The sequence below is a fragment of the Pan paniscus genome, chromosome 23 (assembly GCF_029289425.2).
Source record: "Pan paniscus chromosome 23, NHGRI_mPanPan1-v2.0_pri, whole genome shotgun sequence".
NCBI lineage: Eukaryota > Metazoa > Chordata > Mammalia > Primates > Hominidae > Pan > Pan paniscus.
The window spans coordinates 50,074,150-50,102,020 of NC_085927.1; the positions used below are offsets into that span (position 1 = coordinate 50,074,150).

The 27,871-nt window shown below is 41.6% G+C and overlaps 1 protein-coding gene across 12 annotated transcripts in view; it reads left to right on the forward strand.

Moving 5' to 3' along the window:
- Nucleotides 1–27,871, forward strand: part of TNRC6B (trinucleotide repeat containing adaptor 6B) — a 289,988-nt gene that overhangs the window by 183,060 nt on the left and 79,057 nt on the right. For all 12 annotated transcript variants that reach the window (XM_055105367.3, XM_055105374.3, XM_063603314.1 and 9 more), the window contains 2 exons: nt 17,282–17,369; nt 22,442–22,463. In XM_055105367.3, coding sequence (XP_054961342.1) covers nt 17,282–17,369; nt 22,442–22,463 — 110 coding nt within the window. The remainder of the gene's footprint in view (nt 1–17,281; nt 17,370–22,441; nt 22,464–27,871) is intronic.

The following is a 27,871-nucleotide window of genomic DNA, read 5'->3' on the forward strand; positions in this document are numbered from 1 at the left end:
TCACCATGTTAGCCAGGATGGTCTCGATCTCCTGACCTCGTGATCCGCCCACCTCGGCCTCCCAAAGTGCTGGGATTACAGACGTAAGCCACTGCGCCCAGCCCCAGGAGGCTGTTTCTTAGCCTGTTTGGATATTTGTAAAACCACTCCTAATTTCAGGCTGTTGTTAGAAGCATGGCATATTAATTGTAATGTATAGGAAAGTACTTTCAGGAGTAAAATGTGAGGTGTGAGGTGATGTTAAAGATTTATTCACTAAATCTTACATTAAGACCTAAGGTGTCCTTTGAACCTAAGGTGTCCTTTGAAGTCAAGCAAAACTGTAAGAATGGTTAAAAAATTAACAGCTTTGGTTCAATTGCCTTATAAACACATAATATAGGTATTACTGATCGAAGGAAAGTTCAGTGAAGATGCTGGTAGTTTACAGCACTCCGGAGAATTAAAACAATGAGATGTAAAGGTAACAGCTCTAAAAATTCAGACATTTGCCTTATTAAGCTCTTTTCTACAAGAGGCTTCATTGCATTGAAAAATGAAACTTGGCACCCATCCTAGGAGCATTATCTGTGCAGAAGTTCTGATTTACAGATTTGTGATCTTAGGGAACAGTGTGCACACCCAGGGTGAAATTTCAACTGATAAAGGGATCTCACTTATGGGGCTGTGTCATTCAGGGTTCTGCCAGGGAAATGGGCCATTCCAGGTATCCCTGTAGGAACGGCTTTTTTTTTTCTCTCTCTCTCTCCTTTGTTTTTCCTTTTACCTCCTTATTGAGGTATTATTGACATTTACAATGCGGTAAGTTTCAAACGATGTATGCAAAAGATAGTTAATATGTCCTTCACCACCCTCTGTCTCCTCTTGCCCATTTATCACCCCTCTCTGCCACCCTTCTCTGCCCCTTCTCCACCCCAGATAACCATTGATGTGCTTTCTGTCACCATAGATTAGTTGACATTTTCTAGAATTTTATACAAGTGGAATTGTTCAGTAGGTACTCTTTTTTGTGTGGCTTCTTTTACTCAACATAGTTATTTTTAGGTTCATCCATGTTGTGTTTAACAATAGTCCATTATTTTTATTGCTGAGTAAGTAGCATTCTGTTGTATATTCCACCTTAATTTGTTTATCCATTCACCTATTGATGTGCATTTGGGCAGTTGCTCATTTTCAGCTATTATCAATAAAGCTATGAATATTCATCTAGATGTCTTTGTTGGACATATGCTTTCTTTTCTCTAGAGTCAATAACCTAGGCAATGAATGGCTGGGTCATATAGTAGGTGTATGTTTAGCTTTTTAAGAAACTGCCAAAGTGTTTTCCAAAGTGATTGTACCATTTTACATTCCCACCATGAGAGAGTTCCATTTGTTAATTCTTGGAATGGTGAGTCTTTTTAATTTTGGACATTCTACAAGTACAAGTGTGTTGACATCTCATTGTGGCTTTAATTTGTTTTTTTCATAATCACTAAAGAAGTTGAATATCTTTTTATGTGTTTATTTGCCACATGTATGTCTTCTCTAGCAAAGTGTCTGTTCAAATCTTTTGCCCATCTTCTTTTTTTTTTTTTTTTTTTTTTAAAGACAGGGTCTCACTCTGTCGCCCAGACTGGAGTGCAATGGCACCATCTTGGTTCACCACAACCTCCGCCTCGCAGGCTCAAGCAATTTCTCCTGCCTCAGCCTCCCTAGTAGCTGGGACTACAGGCATGCACCACTACCATTCGGCTAATTTTTGTTTTTTTAGTAGCAATGGGATTTCACCATGTTGGCCAGACTGATCTCGAACTCCTGACCTCAAGTGATCCACTCACATCGGCCTCCAAGTGTGCTGGGATTACAAGTGTGAGCCACCGTGCCTGGCCTCTTTTGCCCAGTTTTAAGATGGGGTTCTTTATATACTGTGTATATAAATTCTTTGTCAGATAAGTGATTTGCAGATAACTTTTTCTCAGTCTGTGGCTTAATCTTTTTATTCTCTTAAATGTCTTTTGAAGAGCAGAAGTTTTTAACTTTGAGTCCAATATATCAGGGTTTTTTCTTTTATGGATCATGTTTTTTGGTGTTGTGTCAAAAAAATAATTTTTCTAACAGGGTCACAAAGATTTTCTTGTATGTTTTCTTCTAGAAGTTTTATCATTTTAGATTTTACATCTAGTTCTATGATTCATTGAATTAATTTTTATATATTGCCAAGGTACAAATTGAGGTTCATTTTTAAAGATATTCCTACTAGTTATTCTAACATCATTTGTTGAAAACAGTCTCTTTTCTCAGCTAAATTACCTTTGCAGCTTTTTTGAAAATTGGTTGTCTCTCTCTCTCTCTATATATATATATCAGTGTATTTGTGGATTCTGTTCTATCCCATTGAACTTTTTGTCTATAGAAAAATAAGACAGTACCATACTGTGTTAATCACTTTAACTTTATAATAAGTCTTCACGTCAGGTTGTGCAAGTCCTCCAACTTGGTTCTTTTTATAGTTGCTGACTATTCTGAATCCTTTGCTTTTCCATATGAATTTTAGAAGGTACTTGTCAATTTCTACAAAAAAATTCTGGGATTTTAATATAAAGATTTTGTTGAATCTAAATTAATTGGAGGATGATTGACATCTTAATATTTAGTCTTTTCATTCATGAGCATGGTACATCTCTTCACCTACGTAGGTTTTTAAAAATTTCTACCTGCAATGTTTTGTAGTTTTCAGTGTACATATTCAGGACTTGCATATTTTTGTCAGATTTATTCTTATGTGTTCACAGTTTTTGAAACATATATATGGAATCTTTTTTTAAATTTCTATTTCTGATTGTTCCTAGTATGTAAAAATGTAATTAGTTTTTTTATATTGATCTTGTATTTTGCAGCCTTGTTAAACTCACTTATTAATTTTGGTAACCTTTTTGGTAGGCTCCATTTGATTTTCCAAATAGGAAAGATTTTAATATAGGGAATCGAAGGTTCACACAACCGCTGGAAAGTCTGATGAAAGAAGTTCAGGAAGGCTCCTATTATTGTTGATGAAATTAGAGTGCATATTCCTAGAGGAGCAGTCATGTCAGTTGCGTGCAGCTATGGCTTTAGATGATCTGGAAGCTGCTGCAGAATAGGAAAGTCCTGCCTGTTGTTGCCTATGTGTCTTTTTGCAACTGTTTCTAGAGAATATTGACTTCTTTTCTGCTTTCCAGATCTAAGAAGGGTACCTCTCCTTGGTGGCAGCTAACCTGGAACCCTACAGGGAATGGGATTCTGGAAAATATAGTTCCAGGCCATTTCCTGAAGTGCAGGGAAGATCAGGAGAGGTGGTGATGGCAGTTTGACAGTCTGGCACTGACGGTATTAATAGAGATACATAATTACTCAGTCATGGAAAAGTGACTTAGCAATATTGTGAAAAAACAGGAGTGTTAGGTGGCTGTAACTCAGTAAGATGTGATTTCCAAGAAAGCAAATGACCTCTTTAACAGTATTAGCAGCGGCATATCATACGGGACAAGTAAGTGGCAGGCCCACCCTATTTGGTTGCCTTGCCCGGTAATTGGATGAGGGCAGACAAACTGGAACATGTTTAAGGGATAATGATCCCAGTGGTAAAGGGATAGAAAACCAGGTCGTGAGTGGAATGTGTGAAGGAACTAAAAGTGTTTCAGGGATGCATCATGGATAACTGCACATATTTGGAGAACTTATTCCATGTGTTCTGAAAAGGAAGTTTTAGGACCAGGGAGTCAAAGCTATCAGGAGACATTTCTCAAGGCACTATGAAGAACTTCCTACCCAGCTGCACTAAGTTTGAGTAGGAAGCCACATCTCTCCTTGTTCGAGTTTGCTGAGCTGCCCAGCTAGAGTATGTAAAGCATGAGACAAATGTTCTTCAGGCACCATTCTAACCCTGAAATTTTTTGCGGGGAAAAAGCTTTCAAATTGTTGGTTATAGCTTTTGCCACATAGAATTTTGGAAAGTAAAAACAAGTTTTTAAAAATAGCTGTCTGGGCACAGTGGTGCACGCCTCTAATCCCAGCACTTTAGGAGGCCAAGGCAGGTGGATCACTTGATAACAGGAGTTCGAGACCAGTCTGGCCAACATGGCGAAACCCTGTTGCTACTACAAAAATTAGCCGGGCGTGGCTGGGCGCGATGGCTCACGCCTGTAATCCCAGCACTTTAGGAGGCTGAGGCGGGCAGAACACGAGATCAGGAGATCAAGACCATCCTGGCTAATGGTGAAACCCTGTCTCTACTAAAATACAAAAAATTAGCCAGGTGTAGTGGTGTGCGCCTGTAGTCCCAGCTACTCAGGAGGCTGAGGCAGGAGAATCGCTTGCACCCGGGAGGTGGAGGTTACAGTGAGCTGAGATCTACTGCACTCCAGCCTAGCAACAGAGTAAGACTCCGTCTCAAAAAAAAAAAAAAATTAAAAGAAATTAGCCAGGTGTGGTGCCTCGTTCCTGTAGTCCCAGTTACTTGGGAGGCTGAGGTAGGAGAATTGCTAAACCCTGGGGCCGGAGATTGCAGTGAGCCAAGATCGCGCCACCGCACTCCAGCCTGGGCGACAAAGCAAGACTCGTCACAAAAAAGAAAAAAAAATTATCGGCCGGTCGCGGTGGCTCATGCCTGTAATCCCAGCACTTTGGGAGGCCGAGGAGGGTGGATCACAAGGTCAAGAGATCAAGACCATCCTGGCCAACATGGCAAAACCCCGTCTCTACTAAAAATACAAAAATTAGCCCAGTGTGGTTTCATGTGCCTGTGGTCCCAGCTACTCAGGAGGCTGAGGCAGGAGAATCGCTTGAACCCAGGAGGCGGAGGTTGCAGTGAGCCGAGATCGCACCACTGCACTCCAGCCTGGCAACAGAGCAAGACTCCGTCTCAAAAAAAAAAAAAAAATTATCTTACTTTATTTGGTTTGAGTAATTCCAGACAAGCCAATTCCTTGCATATGCCTTAAAATACGTAAACTGGGAAATTCATGAAAAGCTTGGAGTCAGAGGGCTATGTCAGCAAAAGTCTATTGCCATATTTCATGGATTCTGAGCCTCACGTTCTTTTACTCACTTGACATCTCTGAAGTCTGCATTCACCCTACAGTGGATGCCACCCTTGGATGGCTGGTGCCTTTCATTTGCTGTCATCCAGCTGGCAGTTGTTCTTGCCTGCACATGCACAGATTGGTCCTAGCTATTCCTAATGTCATCGTTTCAGTAGAGTTTCACAAAGTCTACGCTACACGAGTTGTTTAATCTAAAATACCTTCCCAGGCCAAGTGCGGTGCTCACACCTGTAATCCCAACAGTTTGAGAGGCCGATGCAGGAGTATTGCTTGAGTCCAGATATTCAAGACTAGCCTGGGCAACATAGCAAGACCCCATCTGTACAAAAAATTAAAAAATTAGCTGCACATGTTGGTGCATGTCTGTAGTCCCAGCCACTTGGAAGGCCGAGGCAGGAGGATCACTCAAGCCCAGGAGTTTGAGGCTGCAGCGAACCATGATCACACCATTGCATTCCTGCGTGATAGAGCAAGACCCTGTCTCAAAACAAACAAAAACTTCACTAAGGTTATACTGTAATTACACATTGAAACACAGATACAAATAATGAGGCAAATGCTTGATATTAATGAGATTTTAACTAAGAAATGACTACAATTCTATATTTTCTTGAAAAGAAACAACCAAGTGCATACTCGTGTGCTGCTCAAAGATCTAGGGACCAGCAGCTTATTAGAAATGGAAAATTGTAGGCCCTGTCCCACAGCATTCTAAATAAGAATCTGCGTTTAACAAGATACCCATTAAAATTTGAGAAGCATTGCTTTACACAGCCTCAGAAAGGAAGGTAACACAATGTAGAAGGAACTGTGTTACATTTTGTTACCAACATATAAAAGTGTTACCTATCACATGTCACATAATAAAATTGAAGGCAGGAGAAATTTCTTTATCCCTTAAAATTAATTAAAAATGCATTTACCTTAATCTTTCTAGTTTTAATGTTGTTTTCTTCTTAAAAGCCACTTAGAATGATTTTTATGCCCTAGTGCTATTTGGCCTTGTCTGCTAATTTAATATGTGCAAATTACATTAGCATCCCATTAAATTCCCTCAGATCCAGCAAATGAAAAAAATGTTAAGAACAAATCCAATATACATATTTGGAGTACCGTACTATGTAATTTCCTCTGCCTGAATGGATATGTTCCAACATGCTTTTTGTGTGTGTGCATTTTTAATTAAAAACATTTTAAGTGGATACTTTGAGCACTTGGCTTAACTCTTTTCATTGTACTCCTTTGTTAATTTTTCTTACCCCAAATTTGCGTGTGGTGTCATTAATCCTTAATTAGTTATAATTGGCAATGGTTTTGTGGCTAGTTATTTTCTTACTGTTTTATAAGTTGCCAAGATTACCTTTTATTTTCTAAGGAAATAATGTTCATACAAGTCACATGTCTTAGGTGCATTTTGAAAACCCCTATTTAAATCTGTATTGGGCAGAGTCCTTAGTATGTAGATAGTAGAATTCATTCTCACTGGTGTGTGGGTTTATTAAATGGTACTTGAGAGGCTGAGGGTCAGGTGACGCCCAGCACCACACCATGGAACTGGGGGTCCCGTGGGAGCTTTTTTCTTTTCCTGCACATTCAGGAAATTGCTGTTACAGGGGTAGGCTCCAGGACCACGTCATCCCTACAGCGCTCTCTGAGAAGATGGGTGCCCTGTGTGTCCTCTGGTAAAGTCACACATGCACCTTATTGGCATAGCATAAATCACATCCTCATCTCTAATTGTGAAGGAGTCTTGGAAATAGGCCAGAGGGGCTTGGAATTGGTGTTGACTGAGCTGATGAAGATACCACCACAAAGTGAGATAATAGCTCAGTGACTAGTACACCACTAAAATTCCTGGGAAAAGAATTGTATTGTGAATTATGTGTCAGAGGAGCATTTTAAATACCCTTGTGGCTATCTGTCTATTCCTGCTGTACTTAAGGAATACTTGATCGATTAAACTAACAATTTGAGCATGTTAAGATGAAGTGTAGATTCTAGAATATTTTTGGAAATCTATTTCTGTAATGTGGGGACTAAATGATTTCTCAAATTCCTTTTGACTCTTAACGTGACTTTCATAAGGAAAATGGTTTAAAGTAGGAGTCCTTGACAAAATTTCAAACAGGAGACCAAAAGATGAGTCAATGTTTGAAGCTCTCTTTTTTTAATTGAAATTTTTGAGATAATTGTAGGTTCACATGCCAGAAGCAAGGCAGAGAGATTCTGTATGCCATTCCACCAATGGTAACTTCTTGCAGAACTATAGTACAATGTCGCAACCCAGATTTTGATACGATCTGCCAAATTTTGATTTCCCCAGTTTTACTTGTATTTAATTGCCTATGTGTTTAGTTCTATACAATTTTATCACATGTGGGTTCATGTATCCACCACCATCAAATACAGGACAGTTCTGTCACCACAAGGGTCACTAGTGTCACCATTTTTTATAACCACTCCTGCCTCACCCTACCCCCCTTTGTATCCTCTGGCGCCCAACCACCTGTCATCTCAGAAATATTATCTAAATGGAATCTACAGTATGACGCTTTTGGGAGTGGCTTTTCTCATTCAGCATAATTCCATGGAGATTCATCCAAGTTGGTGTATTATTAATGGTTTGTTCCTTTTTATTGTGGAGTTCTTTTTAATCTTTTACAGTATTAGTTTACTTCTGGCATAGTTCCCGTGTTGGGTGGCTGTCTTCCTGTTCCGGTCTGTCTGCCTTGATTTTGTGGAGTTGGAACTAGGACCGAAGGTGCTGCCACACTTACTGATCACAGGGTGTCAGGGATAGGTTTTGATGCTGTTACAGCCAGTCATCCAGACTTTAATGGAAGGGAAGATGCTTCTGGGAATGTGGAGCCATTTCCTGTCAAGATGAACCCTGGCTGTTCTTCTGAATTAAGGTTCTTATCATCCTTTCATTCCCATCAGCCTACAGGTGGAGATTAATATGTTCAAGTGTGAAATTGTCAGCCCTGCCTCTCCTGCATGTTTGAGGCACGATGGGCTCAGAGACATGCAGACAGCAACCATTGGTCATGACTCTAGTTTGTGGAAAGAAGTTTATCTCTTGGCCGGGCATGGTGGCTCATACCTATAATCCCAACATTTTTGGAGGTCGAGGTGGGCGGATTATCTGAGGCCAGGAGTTCGAGACCAGCCTGACCAACATGGTGAAACCCCATCTCTACTAAAAATACAAAAATTAGCTGGGCGTGGTGGTGCATGCCTGTAATCCCAGCTACTCGGGAGGCTGAGGCAGGAGAATCACTTGAACCTGGGAGGCGGAGGCTGCAGTGAGCTGAGATTGTGCCACTGCACTCGGGAGATGGCATGAGACTCTGTCACAAAAACAAAAGTTGATCTCTAACCTGGATTATCACAAGCTTGAATTCACACATCCAAGATCCTGGTACTTTCAAAACAGCAAAGGCACTGCAGGCTGTCTTCAGAGTATTCCAAAGTGTGGTAGAGACAGGGAACAGAGCAAGGAGAGCACATTTTCTGCCCTGAAGGTGCTGTCTGGGTTGTGAGGTGAGGTAGGACTATTTAAAAAGTGGAACTGAGAGCCCCAGGAAAGCAGGCAGCACTGCATCTTGTTTGCTGCTGAATTCTCAGCCTCAGCCTGGTGCCTGGCATCAAGTGAGCACTGAAATACTGAGGGAACTGATGCGGCGGAAGGGAAACTTGCAGCCACGGTGCCCAGTTCTTCTGGTGTAGATGAGGGTGACTACCAAGTAAGCCGGAAAACCAGAGAAGGTGTGGGTGTGTGTCTGGGGAGGCTTGCTGCCGAGAGAAGGAAGAAGTGGGGGTAGCCATCTCCCTTCCCCCAAACTCACACCCAGCACTTACTTTCCCATCTTAGGCCCTGGGACTTACTCTTCTCTTGGCCTGGTCACTCATCTCCCAGATGGCTTTCTTTATGGAGGAGTCTGGATGTCCCTGTCTCACAGATGCCCGCTACGGATGCCTCATGGAAGGCAGCCCCGTCTTCCCATCTCTTCCCTCTTAGACACTCTGGCCCCTTTCCAGCTTTTTGTCATCATGGCATTGCCTGGTGTTGTGTGTGTGTTTTTTCTGTCTCCCGTCTAGAATGTCAGCTCCCTGAGGGCAGGGACCATCCTTCTTTTGCCCAGTCTTATATCCTCATTGTGTCACAGGTCAGTGCGTGGCATATCATAGACACTCAGCATGTTTATTAGATGATGTAGTTCGTTGTTTTGAGGCTGTTCTTTAAACGCATCTCCCCCGGGAGGGTAGAAAGTGTTGCTCACTCTTTAATGATGCATTTTGGTAGCATTTACTTGGAGGCCCTACTGTGTTTCTGGTGTTTGTGCCACGGACATAGGGCAGGGAGAAAAGGAAGGTTCATTCCCCTTCCCTTGTGCTCAGAGGCTTCAGCCGTGGGAAACGCACACACACTCGACTCGCCGTTCTCTAGTGTGGCGGGTGCTCTGGTGCAGCAGGCCAGCCCCCCGATGGCAAGGTTGACAGCTGAGGAGAGAGGCGGGCCTCCCGACTGAAACTGAGAATGAGAGGTTTTGGAAGTTTTGCATTTAGGTGCTTGTGTTCACCAGTCACAATTTGATTCCTTATTCAATTACCAGAAAATATGTGCTGGTTAATTTAAAAAATGCGTTCCCTGTAAGGAGATCCCCCCGCCCCCAACCCCCGAATCCTGCTTCTGGTGTCGTCCCTGCCACCTTCTCCCTTACACCCTGTACTGCATTCTGGTTGCCATTCCTCAGATACACCAATCTCACTGATTGACATTTGCCACTCCCTCTGTCTGGAATGTTCACCCCCAGATACCCACATGGCCCCATCCCTCACCTCAGTGAGTCTCCGTTCTCATGCAACTGTATCAGAGGCCTTTTCTAACTATTATATGGAAGGTGTTGCCCTCTCCCCACCTCTCTCCTTCTCTGTCAGGTGAACTGTCTTCTCCTGAGCACTGTTGTTGCCTGAACTGTGTATTTTATACATGCATCTTGTTGTATATCTTGTTCATTTGTTGCCTTTCTCCCCCACTGGGATGTAAGTCACATGAGAGCCAAAGCTCGGTTTTGTTTCTGCCAGATCTCCAGTGCTTAGAAAAAGTGCCTGGCTCGGCCGGGCGCAGTGGCTCACGCCTGTAATCCTAGCACTTTGGAAGGCCAAGGTGGGCGGATCACTTGAGGTCAGGAGTTCAAGACCAGGCCAGCCAACATAGTGAGACCCCGTCTCTACTAAAAATACAAAAGTTAGCTGGGCGTGGTGGCAGGCGCCTGTAATCTCAGCAACTCAGGAGGCTGAGGCGTGAGAATCACTTGAACCTGGGAGGCGGAGGTTGCAGTGTGCTGAGATTGCGCCACTGCACTGCAGCGTGGGTGACAGAGCAAGACTCCATCTCAAAAAGAAAAGAAAAGTGCCTGGCTCATATTAGACAATAAATGTTTGTTAAAGGAATGAGTCAGTTCCTGGACATCCTAGTAGAAGAGAGCCAAGTCAGTCTGTGCCTTCCTGTCTGTGCCTGTTACCACCCTGGTAAAAGCAGTCATGCCGCAGAAAGTCACTTCAGGTGCTCTGATGCTGCCAGTACCGGTGTCATCTGCCTTGAGACCTTGAGGGCCAAACAAGAGACGGGGCAATAGTTGTGGGGTCTGCAGAAGAAGGCAAGTTTCTCTAGAGTTGGAGTTACTGGGGATGGTGCTGTTGAAGCAAGTGGATATTGAGCTAGGACTTGCCACTAGGGTAAGGTGTGATGGGCATTAAAGAGGATGGTTTTTGTCAGGCATGCCGAATGAGGAAAATGTAAAAGCTAGAACTGTACTATGAATGGCTTTGAATGCCAATTACAGATGCTCCAAGCTCTTAGCTTTCCCTTTGCATGGTCTCAGACCATTGGAGTGTTCAGTTCTGGGATGCAGCCGGTTCCTAGGGATGTCAGCATCATTGCTTTTTGGTGTTCTGAACTTGCATGCGGGACAGTCTTATTATGCCTCAGCTTAAGTGAATATTGTGAATATTGGGTATTTTCTTTTTTTGTTTTTCTTTCTTTTTTTTGAGACCGAGTCTCGCTTTGTCTCCCAGGCTGGAGTGCAGTGGCGCGATCTCGGCTCACTGCAACTTCTGCCTCCCAGGTTCAAATGACTCTCCTGCCTCAGCCTCCCAAGCAGCTGGGTAGCCCGCCACCATGCCCAGCTAATTTTTTTGTATTTTTAGTAGAGATGGGGTTTCGCCATGTTGGCTAGGCTGATCTCAAACTCCTGACCTCATGATCTGCCCGCCTCAGCCTCCGAAAGTGCTGGGATTACAGGCATGAGCCACTGTGCCCGGCCGAATATTGGGTATTTTCTATTCAGGTACAAGTCACTTCTACTTTTCTCTACTATTATTGTAAAAAATTAAGAAGAAAACACTGTTGTATTCGCTCTTCACCTGAGAGGTTCTCAAGAGTAGTTTGGCTTTTTACCATTCAGGATTTATTCTAGATTATGGTGTTTGCACTTGCTTTATCTTTTGCCTGCCTGCACAGTACCTCCCACACATTCGTCCCCTGCAGAGGCAATATTAAACCCCCAGCTCCCCTAGACAATGCTTCCTAACCTTTTCAGGTCAAGACACCCAGAGAAAAGATTAGTACAGCACACTGGGGTAAGTAGATGAGGTTGGACTGGGCTAGCAGCAGTCCCAGGCTGGGCTGTAAGGAGTTTGAGGGGCTTTGTATTCCATATGTACCTGGAAGCTGGGTGCACCTATAAACTATTCTTGGCACAAAGTTAGGGAATTGGAGGTGCCCGTAGTATTGCTTTGGAAGCTATAGTAGAGACTCAGTAAATACTTAACTGAATTTGTTGAATGAATTAAATAATTTGAAAGTGATGAGTTTTACATCTGGCTGTATATTTAGAGATGAGAGAAAATATGAATGATTTCTCTTGCCCTTCATACTTAGAAGCAATTGATGATCAAGTAGGACCCACCTAGTCACCTGGCATTTGCATTTGTTGCTGTATGGGAGGGTTTTTTATTGTTGTTGTTTGTTTTGGAGACAGGGTCTCACTCTGTTGCCCACACTGGAGTGCAGTGGCATGATTATGACTCACTGCAGCCTCAGCTTCCTGGGCTCAGGTGATGGGAGGTTTGATTTTTGAGACATAAATCAGGTAATAACGTTTTCAAGTGTAGGTATAAACAAGAATTTAGAGCAGTTTCTCAACCCTAGCTACATGTTAGAACCACTTGGAGGGACTTCTGAAAATCCCTGGAGATTTCTATGTAATTGACCTGGGGTACTGCCTGAGCAATAGTTTTGTGTTTGTTGTTTATATTTTCTTTTGTTTTTGGAAACAATCTCGAACTTACAGAGTTTGAATCTGTATGATTTTAAAAAGCCTCTTTTCCCCCTGAGTCATTTGAGAATTAACTGCTGATCCAATGCTGTCACCTGTAGCCCTTTCACCAATACTATAGTCTGTTTCTAACAAAAAGAACATTCTGGTGTAGAACCACAATATAACCATCAAAGGGAAAAAATTAACGCACCGATTCATGACCACCACTTACTCTTCAGCTCCATTCAAGGTGTGAGATTTGCCGCACATTGCATTTGGTTGTTAGGTCTTTGCAGTCTCCTTTCATTTGGAACAATTCCTCAATCTTTCCTTGACTGTCACAGCCTTAAAACTTTTGAAGATTGCAGGCCAGTATATTTTGTAGAATGCCTCTGAATGTGGAGTTGTCTGATGGTTCCTTTGATGGTATTCAGGTTAAACACATTTAAAAGGACTCATAGAATCAATGCTGTGTTCTTCTTACAGCATCCTGTCATGTAACTCACAGTTTGAATTTGTCCCATAGCTGATCATGTTCACATGGATTACTTGATTAAGGTGGTATCTTGACAGGCTTCTCCTTGACGTAATTACTCTTCTCAACCCTTTATGACAAGTATTTTATGGGGAGGTGTTTTGAAACTATGTGACTATTCCATTCCTCATTTCAATTTATTCATTTGCTTATTTCTCTCTGTATGAACTTGTGTTTTCCTATTTTATACGATGGCTTATAGCCTCTTACTATAATTACTTATTTTGATGTTGATGTTGTTCCAGATTTAGCTTGTAGGAGCACTTCAAACTGTCGTCTGTGGTCATTTGACGGATCCCATCATTCTTTGAGCACTCTTTTGCTTCTTGGCAAATGTACATTCCAGGTTCATCTTGTACTTTCCTTATCCTACCCCCAGAATTAGCTCTTGTTCCAGAGAACTCTGGTTTTATTTAGTGAAGAATAGAAGCCACAAAACTGGGTGCTAAGTGTGTTCATTGTTATTTGGATATTGCTTGTTCTCCAGCCCTCAGAGTGACAGAGCTAAGGGAATGAGTGTGTGTGTGTGTGTGTGTGTGTGCATGCGCACGTGCGTGTGTGAAGGAATATATACTCACATATGTACACAAACTTACAGCTAATATTTATTGTGTCTATATATATTGGAAACCATGAGTTCACGTCAATAACTAATTTAGATCCAACCCCACAGAGTTCATTTGAGTTTTCTCCATTTTCTTCCATTTGTGTAACTTATTTTCTCAACAGTGAGAAACATGGCTGTCATTATTCTTTTTTTCTTTTCTTTTTTTTTTTTTTGAGACGGAGTTTCGCTCTTGTTGCCCAGGCTGGAGTGCAGTGGCACGATTTCGGCTCACCGCAACCTCCGCCTCCCAGGTTCAAGCAATTCTCCTGCCTCAGCCTCCTGAATAGCTGAGATTACAGGCATGTGTCACCACGCCCACCTAATTTTGTATTTTAAACCTCTGTGGGGTTTCTCCATGTTGGTCAGGCTGGTCTTGAACTCCTGACCTCAGGTGATCCACCCGCCTTGGCCTCCCAAAGTGCTGGAATTACAGGCGTGAGCCACCGCGCCCATCCCTATTATTCTTAATATACTTAAATAGTCCATCAGTCTCCTGTATGTAACCCATCTCCATCACCACCCCCATGGACGCCTTCTCCACATAGACGCCCATTGCTCTTTGCTTGGGCTGTCACTCAGAACAGGGATTTATTTTATTTTATTTTACTTTTTGGAGACAGAGTCTCGCTCTGTCACCCAGGCTGGAGTGCAGTGGTGTAATCTTGGCTAACTGCAACTTCTGCCTCTGGGTTCAAGCAATTCTCCTGCCTCAGCCTCTCGAGTAGCTGAGACTACAGGCGTGTGCCACCACGCCCATCTAATTTTTTGTATTTTTAGTAGAGATGGGGTTTCACTGTGTTAGCCAGGATGGTCTAGATCTCCTGCCCTCGCAATCCACCCGTCTCGGCCTCCCAAAGTGCTGGGATTACAGGCGTGAGCCACTGCATCCGGCCTGGATTTTTTTAAAGCTCCCCAAATGGTGCTAATGTGCAGCCTAGATAGAGAACATTACTGAATTAGAAAAAAGGTGAGACTCACACTATTTTATTTATTGTTATAAATTTTTGATTTAAAAATGGCAGGTTTTTAAGCCAGATTTGGCAAAGTAGATTCTTCCTAAGGAAGTGAAATTTAAAAAGAAGACTAACTCCTACCAAGATGCATGGTAAAAAAAACAAAACAAAACAAAAAACAGGGTGAAAGTATAGCCTGTCACCTGGAAAGCTTTGAAATATATCTGTTTTAGAAATGAATTTACTTCTATTGAGCATGAATTTCAATCTATTTCCCTTAATTGCCTGTTTATAGGGACAATATTTGAAAAGGTTTGTTTTTGAAGAACGTGTTTGATTAAAACTTACCCCTTTTTTTACATTTTATTTTATTAATTTATTATTCATTCATTTATTTATTTTGCTCTTGTCACCCAGGCTGGAGTACAATGGTGTGATCTTGGTTGACTACAACTTCCGCCTCCCAGGTTCAAGCGATTTTCCCGCGTCACCCTCCCAAGTAGCTGGGATTACAGGTGCATGCCACCACGCCCAGCTAATTTGTGTGTTTTTAGTAGAGATGGGGTTTCACCATGTCGGCCAGGCCAGTCTCAAACTCCTGACCTCAGGTGATCCACCCACCTTGGCCTCCCAAAGTGCTGGGATTACAGGTGTGAGTCACTGCGCCCAGCTAACATTGCATTTTTTAAAGTAAACTTTTAATTTTAGAATAATTTTAGATTTAGAAAAAAATGACAACCTAATACCTTTTTTTTTTTTGTAAACACCAAATCTTTAAACAGGAAATATTCAGGCTGTGGTTGCTACTTTCCTGTAGTTGGTTTCACTGTAAAATGTGGAAGCCAAGTTACAGCAACATGGGCATGAGGAACCCCATCCACTCCTTCCACTTGCAGCCAGAGGAAGCAAAAGGCTTTTAGAGCCAAATATAACAGGATCTGTGGCCAGCCTGCCTGAGATGATCAACATCCATCTTACCAGTGTTTGTAAATCCATTTTCTTAAAGGAGGGCACTGCTGCTGCAGGCGGATTTTCTCCGCGTGTTTCACACCTAGACAGAGGCACACAATCTGACTCCAAAGAAATCCAGCATAAGACCTAAGGAAATTTCAGTAAAATCTCCTCCTTGGTTGTGTGGATTTTGCGTATTAGGCTTTTATATCTTTATACCCAGAGGTGCAGAAGGAGAAAGGCTAATATTTGAATGCGGACAAAGTCAGTGACAACATGTAGGTAAAAAAGTTTTTTAAGTCTTTTTTTTTTTCTATAAATAAGACATTATGTATTCACGAGAGCCCACCTCAGTTTTCATCCATGGTTCCTTTTGTATAGTTTCAGCATGTTAAACTAGATCTCCGCTTCCCAAACTTGAGTCCTTCGGGAACCATCTTTATGATTTTGCCGTGTTTGCAAACCTGTTATTCACTTAACCTTTAATTTGACTCACTTGTAACTCGGCCTTATGCTAGGTGATATCTGTGAAACCATGGATTTGTTATCTGTTCGGTATTCTGAGGACCTGGGAACTAGATCTTTAAGTCTCCTTCCAGCGATGAAATTCCATAAGCATAGAGTCTGGGGTTTCCCACTGTGAGCTTTGAAGTTACTGCAGTTGGTTGAGTGTATGTTTTTTCCCAGTTGATACATAGAGTGAAAGTTGACAGCATTCCAATAAATGTTACTTTTCAAATGTGTGCTGTAAATTATAGTCTCTTAATTTCTTCAGATTCAGCACATTTCTCCAACTAGAATGTTTATGATTGTGTACCATTTTTATTCTAATTCAGTGGAGCAAAACCTGGTTGTCTTAATTCATGTGTACAGGAAGATATAGTAGTGAATTCACCCAATAGGAAATACATTTATTTATTTATTTATTTATTTATTTATTTATTTTTGAGGCGGAGTCTGGCTCTGTTGACTGGGCTAGAGTGCAGCGGCACTATCTTGGCTCACTCCAACCTCCTCTTACCGGGTTCCAGTGATTCTCCTGCCTCAGCCTCCTGAGTAGCTGGGACTACAGGAGCATGCCACCATGCCCGGCTAATTTTTGTATTTTTAGTAGAGACGGGGTTTCACTATGTTGACCAGGCTGGTCTCGAACTCCTGACCTCAAGTGATCTGTCCGCCTCAGCCTCCCAGAGTGCTGGGATTACAGGCGTAAGCTACCACGCCTGTCCTGGAATACATTGATTTATAGGACAATCAGTGCCTGCCTTAAAAATAGAAAATAGAAATAGAAATAGAAAATATAGAAAACAAATAGAAAATATATAAAACATATAGTATTAATACATATAGAGAAAAAATTTAGAATACAGAACATAGAGCTTTATGTTCACCACTCTGAAGATGAAATGGGAAAATACCTAATTTATGATAAATACATATGTACCATAATTGAGTTAATATATTCTGCATTATCTGTGAGGAATACTGCCCAGAAGCCATCTGGATATTGTCATATTCAAATCAGGTCCTTTGCTGAGTGGAAATTAATCGTGTGTGTGTGTGTTTGTGTGTGTATTCTTTTAGGTAGATATTATAAAAGCTTACCTTAATAGGCTTCTTTGAAACCAAACTTAATGTCATGTTTTACAAAAGAGGTGACAAACCAAGATGTGGGAATAATTAAATGTGAGTTTTATGGATCCTTTTGATTTAAATGAAATACTGTGTTCTATTCAGTCACAGAGATGAAATGTCGTCTTGCCCACCACTTACAAGCATTCAATTTGCTGCGGAAATGGATTGTGAATATAGATGTATAACCTTCTGTTATGATGTTACTTTAATAGAGAGAAGGAGCAAGAAAGGGAAGAACAGTTAATGGAAGACAAGAAAAGGAAGAAAGAGGATAAAAAGAAAAAAGAAGCCACTCAGAAGGTAGGTTTAATCAGTTAAGTCTGTCTTTATATCTGCTAGGCATCCAGCATCCAGAACAAGAAACTGTCTTGGCTTGAATATCCGATATCTTTTATTTTTTTTCCTGAGATGGAGTCTTGCTCTGTCACCCAGGCTGGAGTGCAGTGGCGTGATCTTGGCTCACTGCAACCTCCGCCTCCAGGTTTAAGCGATGCTCCTCTCTCAGCCTCCTGAGTAGCTGGGATTACAGGCGCACGCCACCACGCCTGGCTAATTTTTGTATTTTTAGTAGAGATGGGGTTTCTCCATGTTGGCCAGGCTGGTCTCAAACTCCTGTCCTCGTGATCCGCCCACCTTGGCCCCCCAAAGTGCTGAGATTACAGGTGTGAGCCACTGCACCTGGCCTGAATACCTGATATCCCAATAATGATACTTGAGACATGTGTTTACTTAAAAGTTTTTATATTTGGAAGTGGGAGAAAGTTCAAGGTCTGCATTTGTTACCACAAAGTAGATGTTAAATAATGCTATGGCTGAGTTTTTGAAAACAACAGTAAACAGTATTAGAAAGGGAAGAGAGTTTTCAAACTCTCAACTCTTGTCGTATTTCCTTATTTGTATATTAATTTAATCTATATTTTCTTAAGCAAGCCTATAGAATAGCTTTTAAAAACTGGCTGGAGGTTTGCCCCGGTGTTCTTTTGTTCCACCCATGGTGCTGTTGTCTAGATGAGTCTACCTTGGGAGAATTACAAGTAGAAACCCCTCTTGGAAAGGATCTAGTGAGCCCACGTAGTGCTTTGGAGGATATGGCATTGTGTGGCTTTGAGGAATTGCTTAGAGAAAACAAGAGATGCTAAAAGAAAAAAGGCAAAGGGCCAACGGCTGTCACCTGTCAGGTCTCAGGTGAGCGGTTGGTCCGGCAGAGTTGTCCAAGGCAGAGTGGTTAGAATGTACCTTACCTCCCTGTTTGCCTCAGAGCATGCCCCTCTGCCCTGTCCGTTGTCTGATCTTACCTGTTTCCCCACCTTACCATTCTTTTTGCATCTCTTAACTTGGGCTCTGGCTCAGCAGGGTTGCTTTGGTACCTTTTTTGGAGGTAAGGTGATTTTCTGTCAGGTATTGTTACTGCTATGTAAAGCATTTGGGAAGCAGGGCCTACTGTGGGAAAGGTTCGAGGGTCCCTGCCCTGGTGCTAGTTAATTGAAGCTAAGTTTAGGGAGAAAGAAACTGTGATAAGGTTCAGAGGAAACTCTAGATTTAGAAGACAGTCAAGGCAGTCACACACAAGCCAGTGTAACACTGCACGTTTTTCCAGCATTATTGGATATAGCGTTTCTCATAACTCAATTTTTTGGATTATTGAAATAATAATTTGTGAGTATCAGCATAAGAAAAATTCTGAAAATAGTTTCTGAATTGGATTGCATATGTCCCTGCTATGTTAAATATATGAAATGTAATTTTATCTTTTCTTCATGACTTAATTAAAAGGAACATTCATTATTATTTGGTGCTATAATAGACCGCTGTGCTCTTTAAGATTTTGTCTGCTTTTAATTGTGTTTGTCTCTATTAATAGTGGTATATTCTCCATCACATCTTCATGCAGTCAGGGTACCTGCTTCTAATGTGTTGCTTCTCACCTGAGTTTGTTAGAATTGCCTAAAATTCTGGAGTGAAAAGTCTAAATAAATAAGCCAGGTTGCCTGGTGTGGTGGCTCATGCCTGTAATCCCAACACTTTGGGAGGCCAAGGCAGGCGGGATCACTTGAGTCCAGGAGTTCGAGACCAGCCTTGCCAACATGAAAACCCCGTCTCTACCAACAAAAATACAAAAAAAATTAGCCGAGTGTGGTGGTGCACACCTGTGGTCCCAGCTACTTTGGAAGCTGAGGTAGCAGGATCACTTGAGCCCAGGAGGGGGAGGTTGCATTGAGTGGAGATTGCACCACTGCACCCCAGCCTGGGTGACAGAGTGAGATCTTGTGTCTAGAAAAAAAAAAAAAAAACCATAGAAGTCAGATAACAACCCAGAGATGTTTTTGTACTTTCCTTTGCGTCCGTGGCCACATGCCCTGTCACTGAGGTTGCAGTATGCAGGTCCACCAGCTGTGGGTGTTTGTAGCATTGCCCCTGTGGTTTCTGGGTTCTTGTCCCCGTGCCTCGCACACATTGCACCCTCCACCTCCAACTGGAGGGATGTGAGATTAAACCTCAGTGAAAGTTTTCTTTCCTTAGGACACTCACACATTTCCTCTACTAAGTTGATACAAAAATCGGATTTTGCAGTCTATGGAGATGAGTGATTAATAGGCTGGGTACCAAGGTACTTGAGCAAAGGCTGTTAACAAGAGGATGCCAAACAGAGTGATTTAGAGAGTATATATTCCTTCTTCATTTTTAACATACATAACAGTGTTTTCTTAAACTACAAATATCAATACCTAAAATGATTAATAAAATAGGCCTCTGTAAACTTTTATTGGATTCCACAAAGAAAAATGATTTAAAATAAAGATGGTGTGAATGTACTTGAGAGTGAATGAGATTATTTATGCAGAGAATGTAGTTTATGTAGCTGGACAGTCTCTCCTGTGTGCCTTCATCTGCATTAAGAACTGATGAAGAAGTGATAGCAAAGGGGAAAATTACCGTAAATAAAATTTTTAAGTGATTAATTTTATGAACAATAAAAATTCTATCGTTTTTGCTCAAAAATGTTCCAGATCAGCTTGACATAGAATCTAGGCTGACGCAGGCTGATGCGTGGCCTTTGATCTTGTTTTATTATACTGAACCATTGCATAATTTCAGAATTAAATTCTGATTTAGCAGTTTTAAGGAGAGCACAAAGCTTACCATGTGATTATCTTCGTGGTTTCCAACCTTATTGTAGAGACATCACCTCAGCTAGGAGCCATAAAATGTGCTATGATGCAAAGAATCGTGGAGAACGTGCCAGAGATCTATCATGTGGTCAGTGGTTCATTCATTCGGTCCGCAAACATTTGTGGTGCCTCTTCTAAGGGCTTCCACATCTTTCATGCTGCTTTCCCCAGTGCTTTTTGACCACCTCTTTGTGTCCATCTTCACTGTTAGACTGACTCTCAGTTTCTTGGTTTTATTTGTATTTGTATGGCCAGTAACTAGGGCAGTGCCTGGTGCAAGATAATCACTCAGAAATTGTTTAATAAGTGAATGGTCAAGAATGAAGGTGGAAACATAATTTTCTTGAAGAATTGGCACTTACTTAAAGCTAAAACTAAATTACCTCCACACAGAAATTAAGCATGAGCCTTTTCCAGTGTTCATTGGTTGTAGCAGTTGGCTCTTCCTGGAGCCATCACTGAGTAAACTGGTAGATACCCATTCATGAGAGAGGTGTCAAAGAAGGGTTCCATTCACATGCATTTAGGCTGATGCTGCTAAAGGAGCATTGTTTAGCGTTGGCAGAACACATGCTTTGATCATCCAGCTTCTCGCCGTCTGGGGGACAGCTTTTAACAGAACCCACATGATAAAACATATTTGACATTATTTGGGCTTGTTGCTTACAATGGGAAGGCACTGACTTCCTGTATAACTGATCTTCAAAATGGCATTCTAAGAAATAGTTACAATGATATAAAACCTAAATTGCCTTCGGGAATTGGTATGTGGCTGCATGTCGTTCATTCTTGGATAAGTAAAGATGTAGAAAAATTATACAAGAATATTTTCAGTAGAATTGAGCTCCGTAACAGTACTGGGAAACATTCATTTTTAAGATGCTGGATTCCACAAATTCACTGTAATAGAATTAGCTTGTCATTTAACACAGGAATGTAGGAAACACACCAGGAAGTTCTACAGGCAGATCCTTTAACTCTTATTTAGAGTCTGATGGTGTGCTGGGATCCATCGCGAGGTGGGCTGGTCAGCTACAGGACCTTTCTTCCAGGGATGATTGTGTTTTTGTGAACCCCCATGGCCGTAATCCAGTACGATTACCAGCCACAAATCATCAGACTTCTTCTTTGCCATATGAATATTTTTATTACAAAAGTCAGATAACCAAATAAAAATGCTTTAAAAGATTAACAGTTGGGAAAATGGGTCAGAATCACCCACGATCTCAAAAATTTAATGTAACCACTATTGGAACGATGGCATAGTTCCTTTTGGATGTTTTGCTTGTGCATCACCTTTGTGGTTTTATTGTTATAAATTAGATGCCCTCCTTTATTTTCCCCTCTTAAAAATATCAGAAGCAGTTTTCTATAAGGCTCCTAATCATCATTTCCAAACTCTCTGAAGTCCATTACTATATTCAGCCTGTCCAACCTTCTAGGTTAATCATTTCCATAGATGTATTAGTTACTATATAAAGAGATACTTTCTTTTTTTAACAAAGCACCCTTGATTTGTCCAAAATTTACATATTTCAATCTTACTGCTGTACTTCATGCTATTTTATATAAATGTTGATAATAACAGCAAACATTTATTGAGCACTGCATAGCATATCTGATTTAATCCTTACAGGAGTCCTTTGCAGGGTTTATACTATTATTATCTCCATTCAATAGATAATAGAAAACTGGGGGTCTCATAGCCAGAAAGTGACAAGGTTTGGTTTTGAATCCTGCTTTCTGACCATGACGTCTGATGCCTCTGATGATGAGTCCCTGAGGTTTTGCTTTTAGATTTCAGATCAAGTGTTTGTGTCTGTACTCATAGGGGAATCTTTTTGTGTCTATGGCTAATTTAGTTTCTGGGCCACATTCATGTGATTTTTCTCTAGTCATAGCATTCAAAATCCAAGTAGCATTCTCAGTACAGGGACCTCATCATATAATGAGTGGAATGCTTTTTTTTTTTTTTAAGTTTTACTATTCTTCCTAATGGTGGTCATGTAAATTATAGCTGGACATATGGCCATAGTCTCTGGAAGGATGTCTGAACTGACTCCCAGCTCCTTTTTCTGGATTTCAGCTATGCCTGTGTGCCTGACAGCTTGGATTACTTGAGTTATCAGACTAAAGTAGTCTGAAAATACAGTACTGAATTAAAAAGCAAATCTCATTTACTTTTATCTGTTTATTTTGCAGGTCACGGAACAAAAAACCAAAGGTAAGATTTTTTTTTTCTTTTTAAATTATTTAGAACCTTTTGTGTTTAGCTTTTACACTGTTGCTGACTCAGCCTCCAATCCACTGAAAAGAGGGTGGGCGTAGAGTAATTAAGGTGGGTTGTTTGCAGTCACTGAGGAGCAGTAATGACAAATTGAAAATACTTGTATTGGTGTTTCTAGTTGGCCTTAAATTTTTTAGGAGTCAAAAGAGTAAATACCTTGTTTTAAAAAGTATATGGGTCATGGCTGGGCACGGTGGCTTACGCCTGTAATCCCAGCACTTTGGGAGGCTGGATCACCTGAGGTTGGGAGTTTGAGACCAACCTGGCCAATATGACTGAGACCCCATCTCTACTAAAAATAAAAAATTAGCCGGACATGGTGGCTCATGCCTGTAATCCCAGCTCCTTGGGAGGCTGAGGCATGAGAATCGCTTGAACCTGGGAGGCAGAGGTTGCAGTGAGCCGAGATCATGCCACTGCACTCCAGCCTGGGCAACAAAGTGAGACTCCGTCTCAAAAAAAAAAAAAAAAAAAGTATATGGGTCATGATTGTGAACTGAACCTTTTCAAAACTTTTTTTAAAGAATAATAGCAAAAAACAAACAACAGCTTTTAATTAACAGATGGGAATTACAGCAGTTTGTCCACCACCTTGACCCATGGCATGCATTGAGTCTGATAATGGAATATTGTACCTAGGATGTTTACTCTGCCTTCTAAGCTAAAACTTAGAATATGCTTTTTTAAAAGATAATACATTTTGAGTAGCTTAACTCTGCTAAAAAATAGTGACATGTTGTAAACAGAAGCAGGTGCCCCTTGGGTCATTCTCAATCTAATAGTCCATGTTGTTTTGGCTTCTTGCTCGCCTGTTAATTTTGATCATGTAGTTTTGTCTGGTGATTGTCACACTTTTGTTCATTTCCCCTTCAGAATGAGAGAATTAATTCTTTGAGATAGCTCCTCTCCTTGCCTACTTAAATATGTATTTCTCAATTAGGTATGCATAAGAATCATTTGCATAAAATCGTCAAAATACGCAGTCCCAGGCCATGGCCCTAGCAGATGTATTTTGAAAAGCTCTGCAGGTGACCCCAGTACATGTCCCTAGTTGAGAATCACTGCCTTAGATGAAGGGAATTAGATGTGACTGTGATGACTTGGAGGAGGACAGGGGTGACGGGGAGGTCAAGGCTTGATGGGAAGCCCTGTAATGATTGGTTTCTTCATTGTTTTGTTTTGTTTTGTTGGACTACCAGACCAAAGCCTGTCACACAATGATGAAAGAGTAATAAGACAGTGCTAATTTCTTAGGAAACTTAGTTATGGAAAATAAATTCTCGTATGACTAGGCGTTACTATAATAAATTTCTAACCAAAAGACATTTCAAAGGAGAATGTAGTCCGGGAGTTTGTAGTGATGTGTAAAAGAAACCATAATTATTAGTTATAATTAATTGGTTACAGAGAATAGTATCTGCCCTTGTACATTTCCTCAGTTTCAGCCCAGAAGTAGGCTTTATTTTGAAAGGATCTTTGTAAATTACTTGCTTGAAATATAAATGATACTTTACCATAGAAATAGTGTTATCCATACTGGTACAGTGCCCATACTTTCTAAACCAACATACTTTCTAGAAAAGGATTTGGGCACTTAAGTATTTATATTTGTAGGGCTTTTTGATGATTTATGGGGACAGCAGATAAGAAAACTGGCATTTTTTCCTGGGTAGTCTAGACTCTGGTTGCTGCAACATGGTGGTTGGGTTCCTAGCCCTGGCCACAAGACTGATGCTTGCAAAGCCAAGTGTTAGTTGTGCTGTAGAACTGAGCTCCTCCTCTGTATGGTAAGTGGTGTTGGGAAACAGAAAATCTGTTAGGCATCTTTTCTTTTTTTTCTTTTTTTCTTTTTTTTTTTTTTTTGAGGCAAAGTCTCGCTCTGTCACCCAGGTGATCTCGGCTCACTGCAAGCTCCGCCTCCCGGGTTCACGCCATTCTCCTGCATCAGCCTCCTGAGTAGCTGGGACTACAGGCACCCGCCACCATGCCCGGCTAATTTTTTTTTTCTTGTATTTTTAGTAGAGACGGGGTTTCACTGTGTTAGCCAGGATGGTCTTGGTGTCCTGACCTCGTGATCCGCCCGCCTCGGCCTCCCAAAGTGCTGGGATTACAGGTGTGAGCCACCGCACCCAGCCTAGGCATCTTTTCTTACAGAAAAAATTTGGGAGGGGTACCAGACCTATTCTCAAACACATTCTTCTTTCCTCTACCAGTCTTAAAAATCAAACTTTCCTTTCTACTCACCACCAAATTTTTTTTTTTCCAAATGGGGGCTTTCTCATACCTACTATGTAATGAAATACAGTTTCACAGTCTCCCTACTCTCCCTACCTCCCACCACTCCAATCAAAAGATAACATAAACTAATCCTAAAGGGAGATGAGAGGCCATTTCAGTCTCCTAAGGGATTTAATTGTTAGACAGCAAGTAAAAATACCAGTTGTCCCTGGGGTATGTTAAGACTGTAAACAGAGGGAGGGCCTGACCTTTCTATTGTTGGGTCTAGGTTTACAGCCACATCTTCATCTTTATTCCCAGTAAGCCCACCTTGGTACTCTAAATCTCCTTCTTCTTCTCTTACCTCAGCTGACATGTCTGGGGAACGTGTTCCTTTCCCCAAAGATGGTGTCTTCCTCAGGCAATCTCCCCTTCACTCTGAATCTACCCATCTTTCCCCAACAGTTGCTAGAAGCACAAAGAAAAGACTGTTGGTGCCAAGTCTCTGGTTGTGTAGAGGACTGAAGTGAGATTTTTCTGTATTTCAGAGTAGTAGTGTATTCATTATATATTCTTCCTGTATTCTCCACCATTAAAAAAAAATGTGAGAATTCTGTGAGGAATAGGGTAGAGATTTCAAGTGGAGGTTATGTGAAGACATAGGCTAGAGCTGGCTTGCTACCAGGTATCAAATAATAGAAAGCACTTAAGGTAGAAGCTAATATCCTCCTTCGTTGGATTTTAGAGTAGAACTAAAAGAGTTTGATGGATTGATGTAATCGTTCAGATTTAACAGGGATGAAGTTTAGGATTAAGTTTAGGATTAAAAAGCCCAATTGCATAGACTATGTAATGGAGGAGGTTGGACATAGATATTGAGCCTTGTTAAGAAGATGTTAGGGGCCAAGCACCGTGGCACAGGCGTGTAATCCCAGCTACTTGGGAGGCTGAGACAGGAGGATTGCTTGAGCCCAGGAGTTCAAGGCTGCAGTGAGCCATAATTATGCCACTGTACTCCAGCCTGGGCAATGGAGCAAGACCTTGTCTCAAAAACAAAACAAAAAAAGATGTTAGAGTGATGGCTGGCTTTAATGAGAGTTTATCAGCATAAGATGATCTTAAACTGCATTAATAGGCCGAGCGCGGTGGCTCACGCCTGTAATGCCAACACTTTGGGAGGCCGAGGTGGGCAGATCACAAGGTCAGGAGATTGAGACCTTCCTGGCTAACACAGTGAAACTCTGTCTCTACTAAAAATACAAAAAATTAGCCAGGCGTGGTGGCATGTGCCTGTAGTCCCAACTACTCAGGAGGCTGAGGCAGGAGAATCGCTTGAACCTGGGAGGCGGAGGTTGCAGTGAGCCAAGATCATGCCATTGCACTCCAGCTGGGACAACAGAGCGAGACTCTGTCTCAAAAAAAACAAAAACAAACAAACCTGCATTAATAGACATACAGTATCCAGGAAGGGATTTACACTTCCTGCACCACACTGTGAAAAGGAACAGAGAGCAACCTCCATGGACCTTCTGGAGTTCGCGCCAGATTGGGCAAGGAATTTGTCAAGTCAGGAAGGTTTAAACACCTGGGCTCGTTGAGCTCCCAGGGAAAGGCTTCCTGCTTGGGGAACCTCAGGTAACTGTCTTCAAAAATTTGAAGGGCTCTAGTGCCTGACACTTAACAGTTCCTTGGTAATTATCTGTCAGATATTTTGTTCAGTGAAACTTACTCTTCAGATAGCACCAATGGTGAGTCAAAGCCAACAGGGAAAAGCTTCTAGCTCAGTAGAAGTTAAATTTTTTAGGTGTTGTCCTTTGCCACTGGGACACAGCTGAGAGCAGCACCTTCTCCATCAGCATAGCTGGGGTTATGGGCCATTGCAGGACATTGGCTACCACTCTTTGTTTTGAGCCTATTTCAGAAGGCATAGTACAGTGAGTACAGGGTAACCTTGAGTCTACTCTCATTTATTAATATTGGAGGGGTCCCCCCCATTAAATAATTTATAAACTACTTACAGCACCCCTCACACCTTGTAGAAACACTGTGTGTTCTAACACAGTGGTGGGGAGCCACTTGTTCAGAGATGGAACTGGCTGCCTCTAAGAGAGTGAATGAATGTGAGGTATTACAAGACATGTGGCTCCAATAAATTGGCATGAAAATAGTCCAAATAGGAGGTAATGAGGACTTGAACCTGATTAGGAACCCAGGTGTTTAAACCTTCCTGAGTTGACAAATTCCTTGCCCAATCTGGCTCGAACTCCACATGGTCCATGGAGGTTGCTCTCTGTTCCTTTTCATAGTGTGGTGCAGGAATTGTAAATCCCTTCCTGGATACTGTATGTCTATTAATGCAGGTGTTTGTTTGTTTGTTTGTTTGTTTCTTTGTTTTGAGACAGAGTCTTGCTCTGTTGCCCCAGCTGGAGTGCAATGGCATGATCTTGGCTCACTGCAACCTCCGCCTCCCAGGTTCAAGCGATTCTCCTGCCTCAGCCTCCTGAGTAGTTGGGACTACAGGCACATGCCACCACGCCTGGCTAATTTTTTGTATTTTTAGTAGAGACGGGGTTTCACTGTGTTAGCCAGGAATTGAGAGAGGCTTTAGTTTAACTTAATGTTGATTGGATAATGATATGTGGGTGGGGGAACATTGAGAAGTCTAAGATACCAAGCAGGTTTCTGACTTGAGCAGCTGATTGGGTGGTAAGTTCATTCTTTGAGGGTGAAGAAATGAGATTGGGGCTAGGAAACAAGTTTGAGAGGAAGGGAAAGATGATAAGTGGTAGTTAAAGCCAGAGCATGGAAGAGTTTGTACTCAAGGAACTGAAATGTGGAAAGGGTGCAGACCCTATCGTCACATTGATTTTGTTTTGTTTTGTTTTGTTTTGTTTTTAAGCCACTACTTATGGCCAAATTCATTTGCCATTCTCCAGTCAAAAGCCAGGGTTGCCATTATGGCCGTGGACAAAGTTGGCCTCACTGCCTATTTTTGTACTGCCCATGAGCTAAGAATATTTTCTACGTTTTTTAATTTATTGGAGAAAAAATGGGGACAATATTTCAAGACATGTGAAAATCACAGGAAATTCATATTTCACTGTCCGTAAATAAAGTTTTATGGGAGC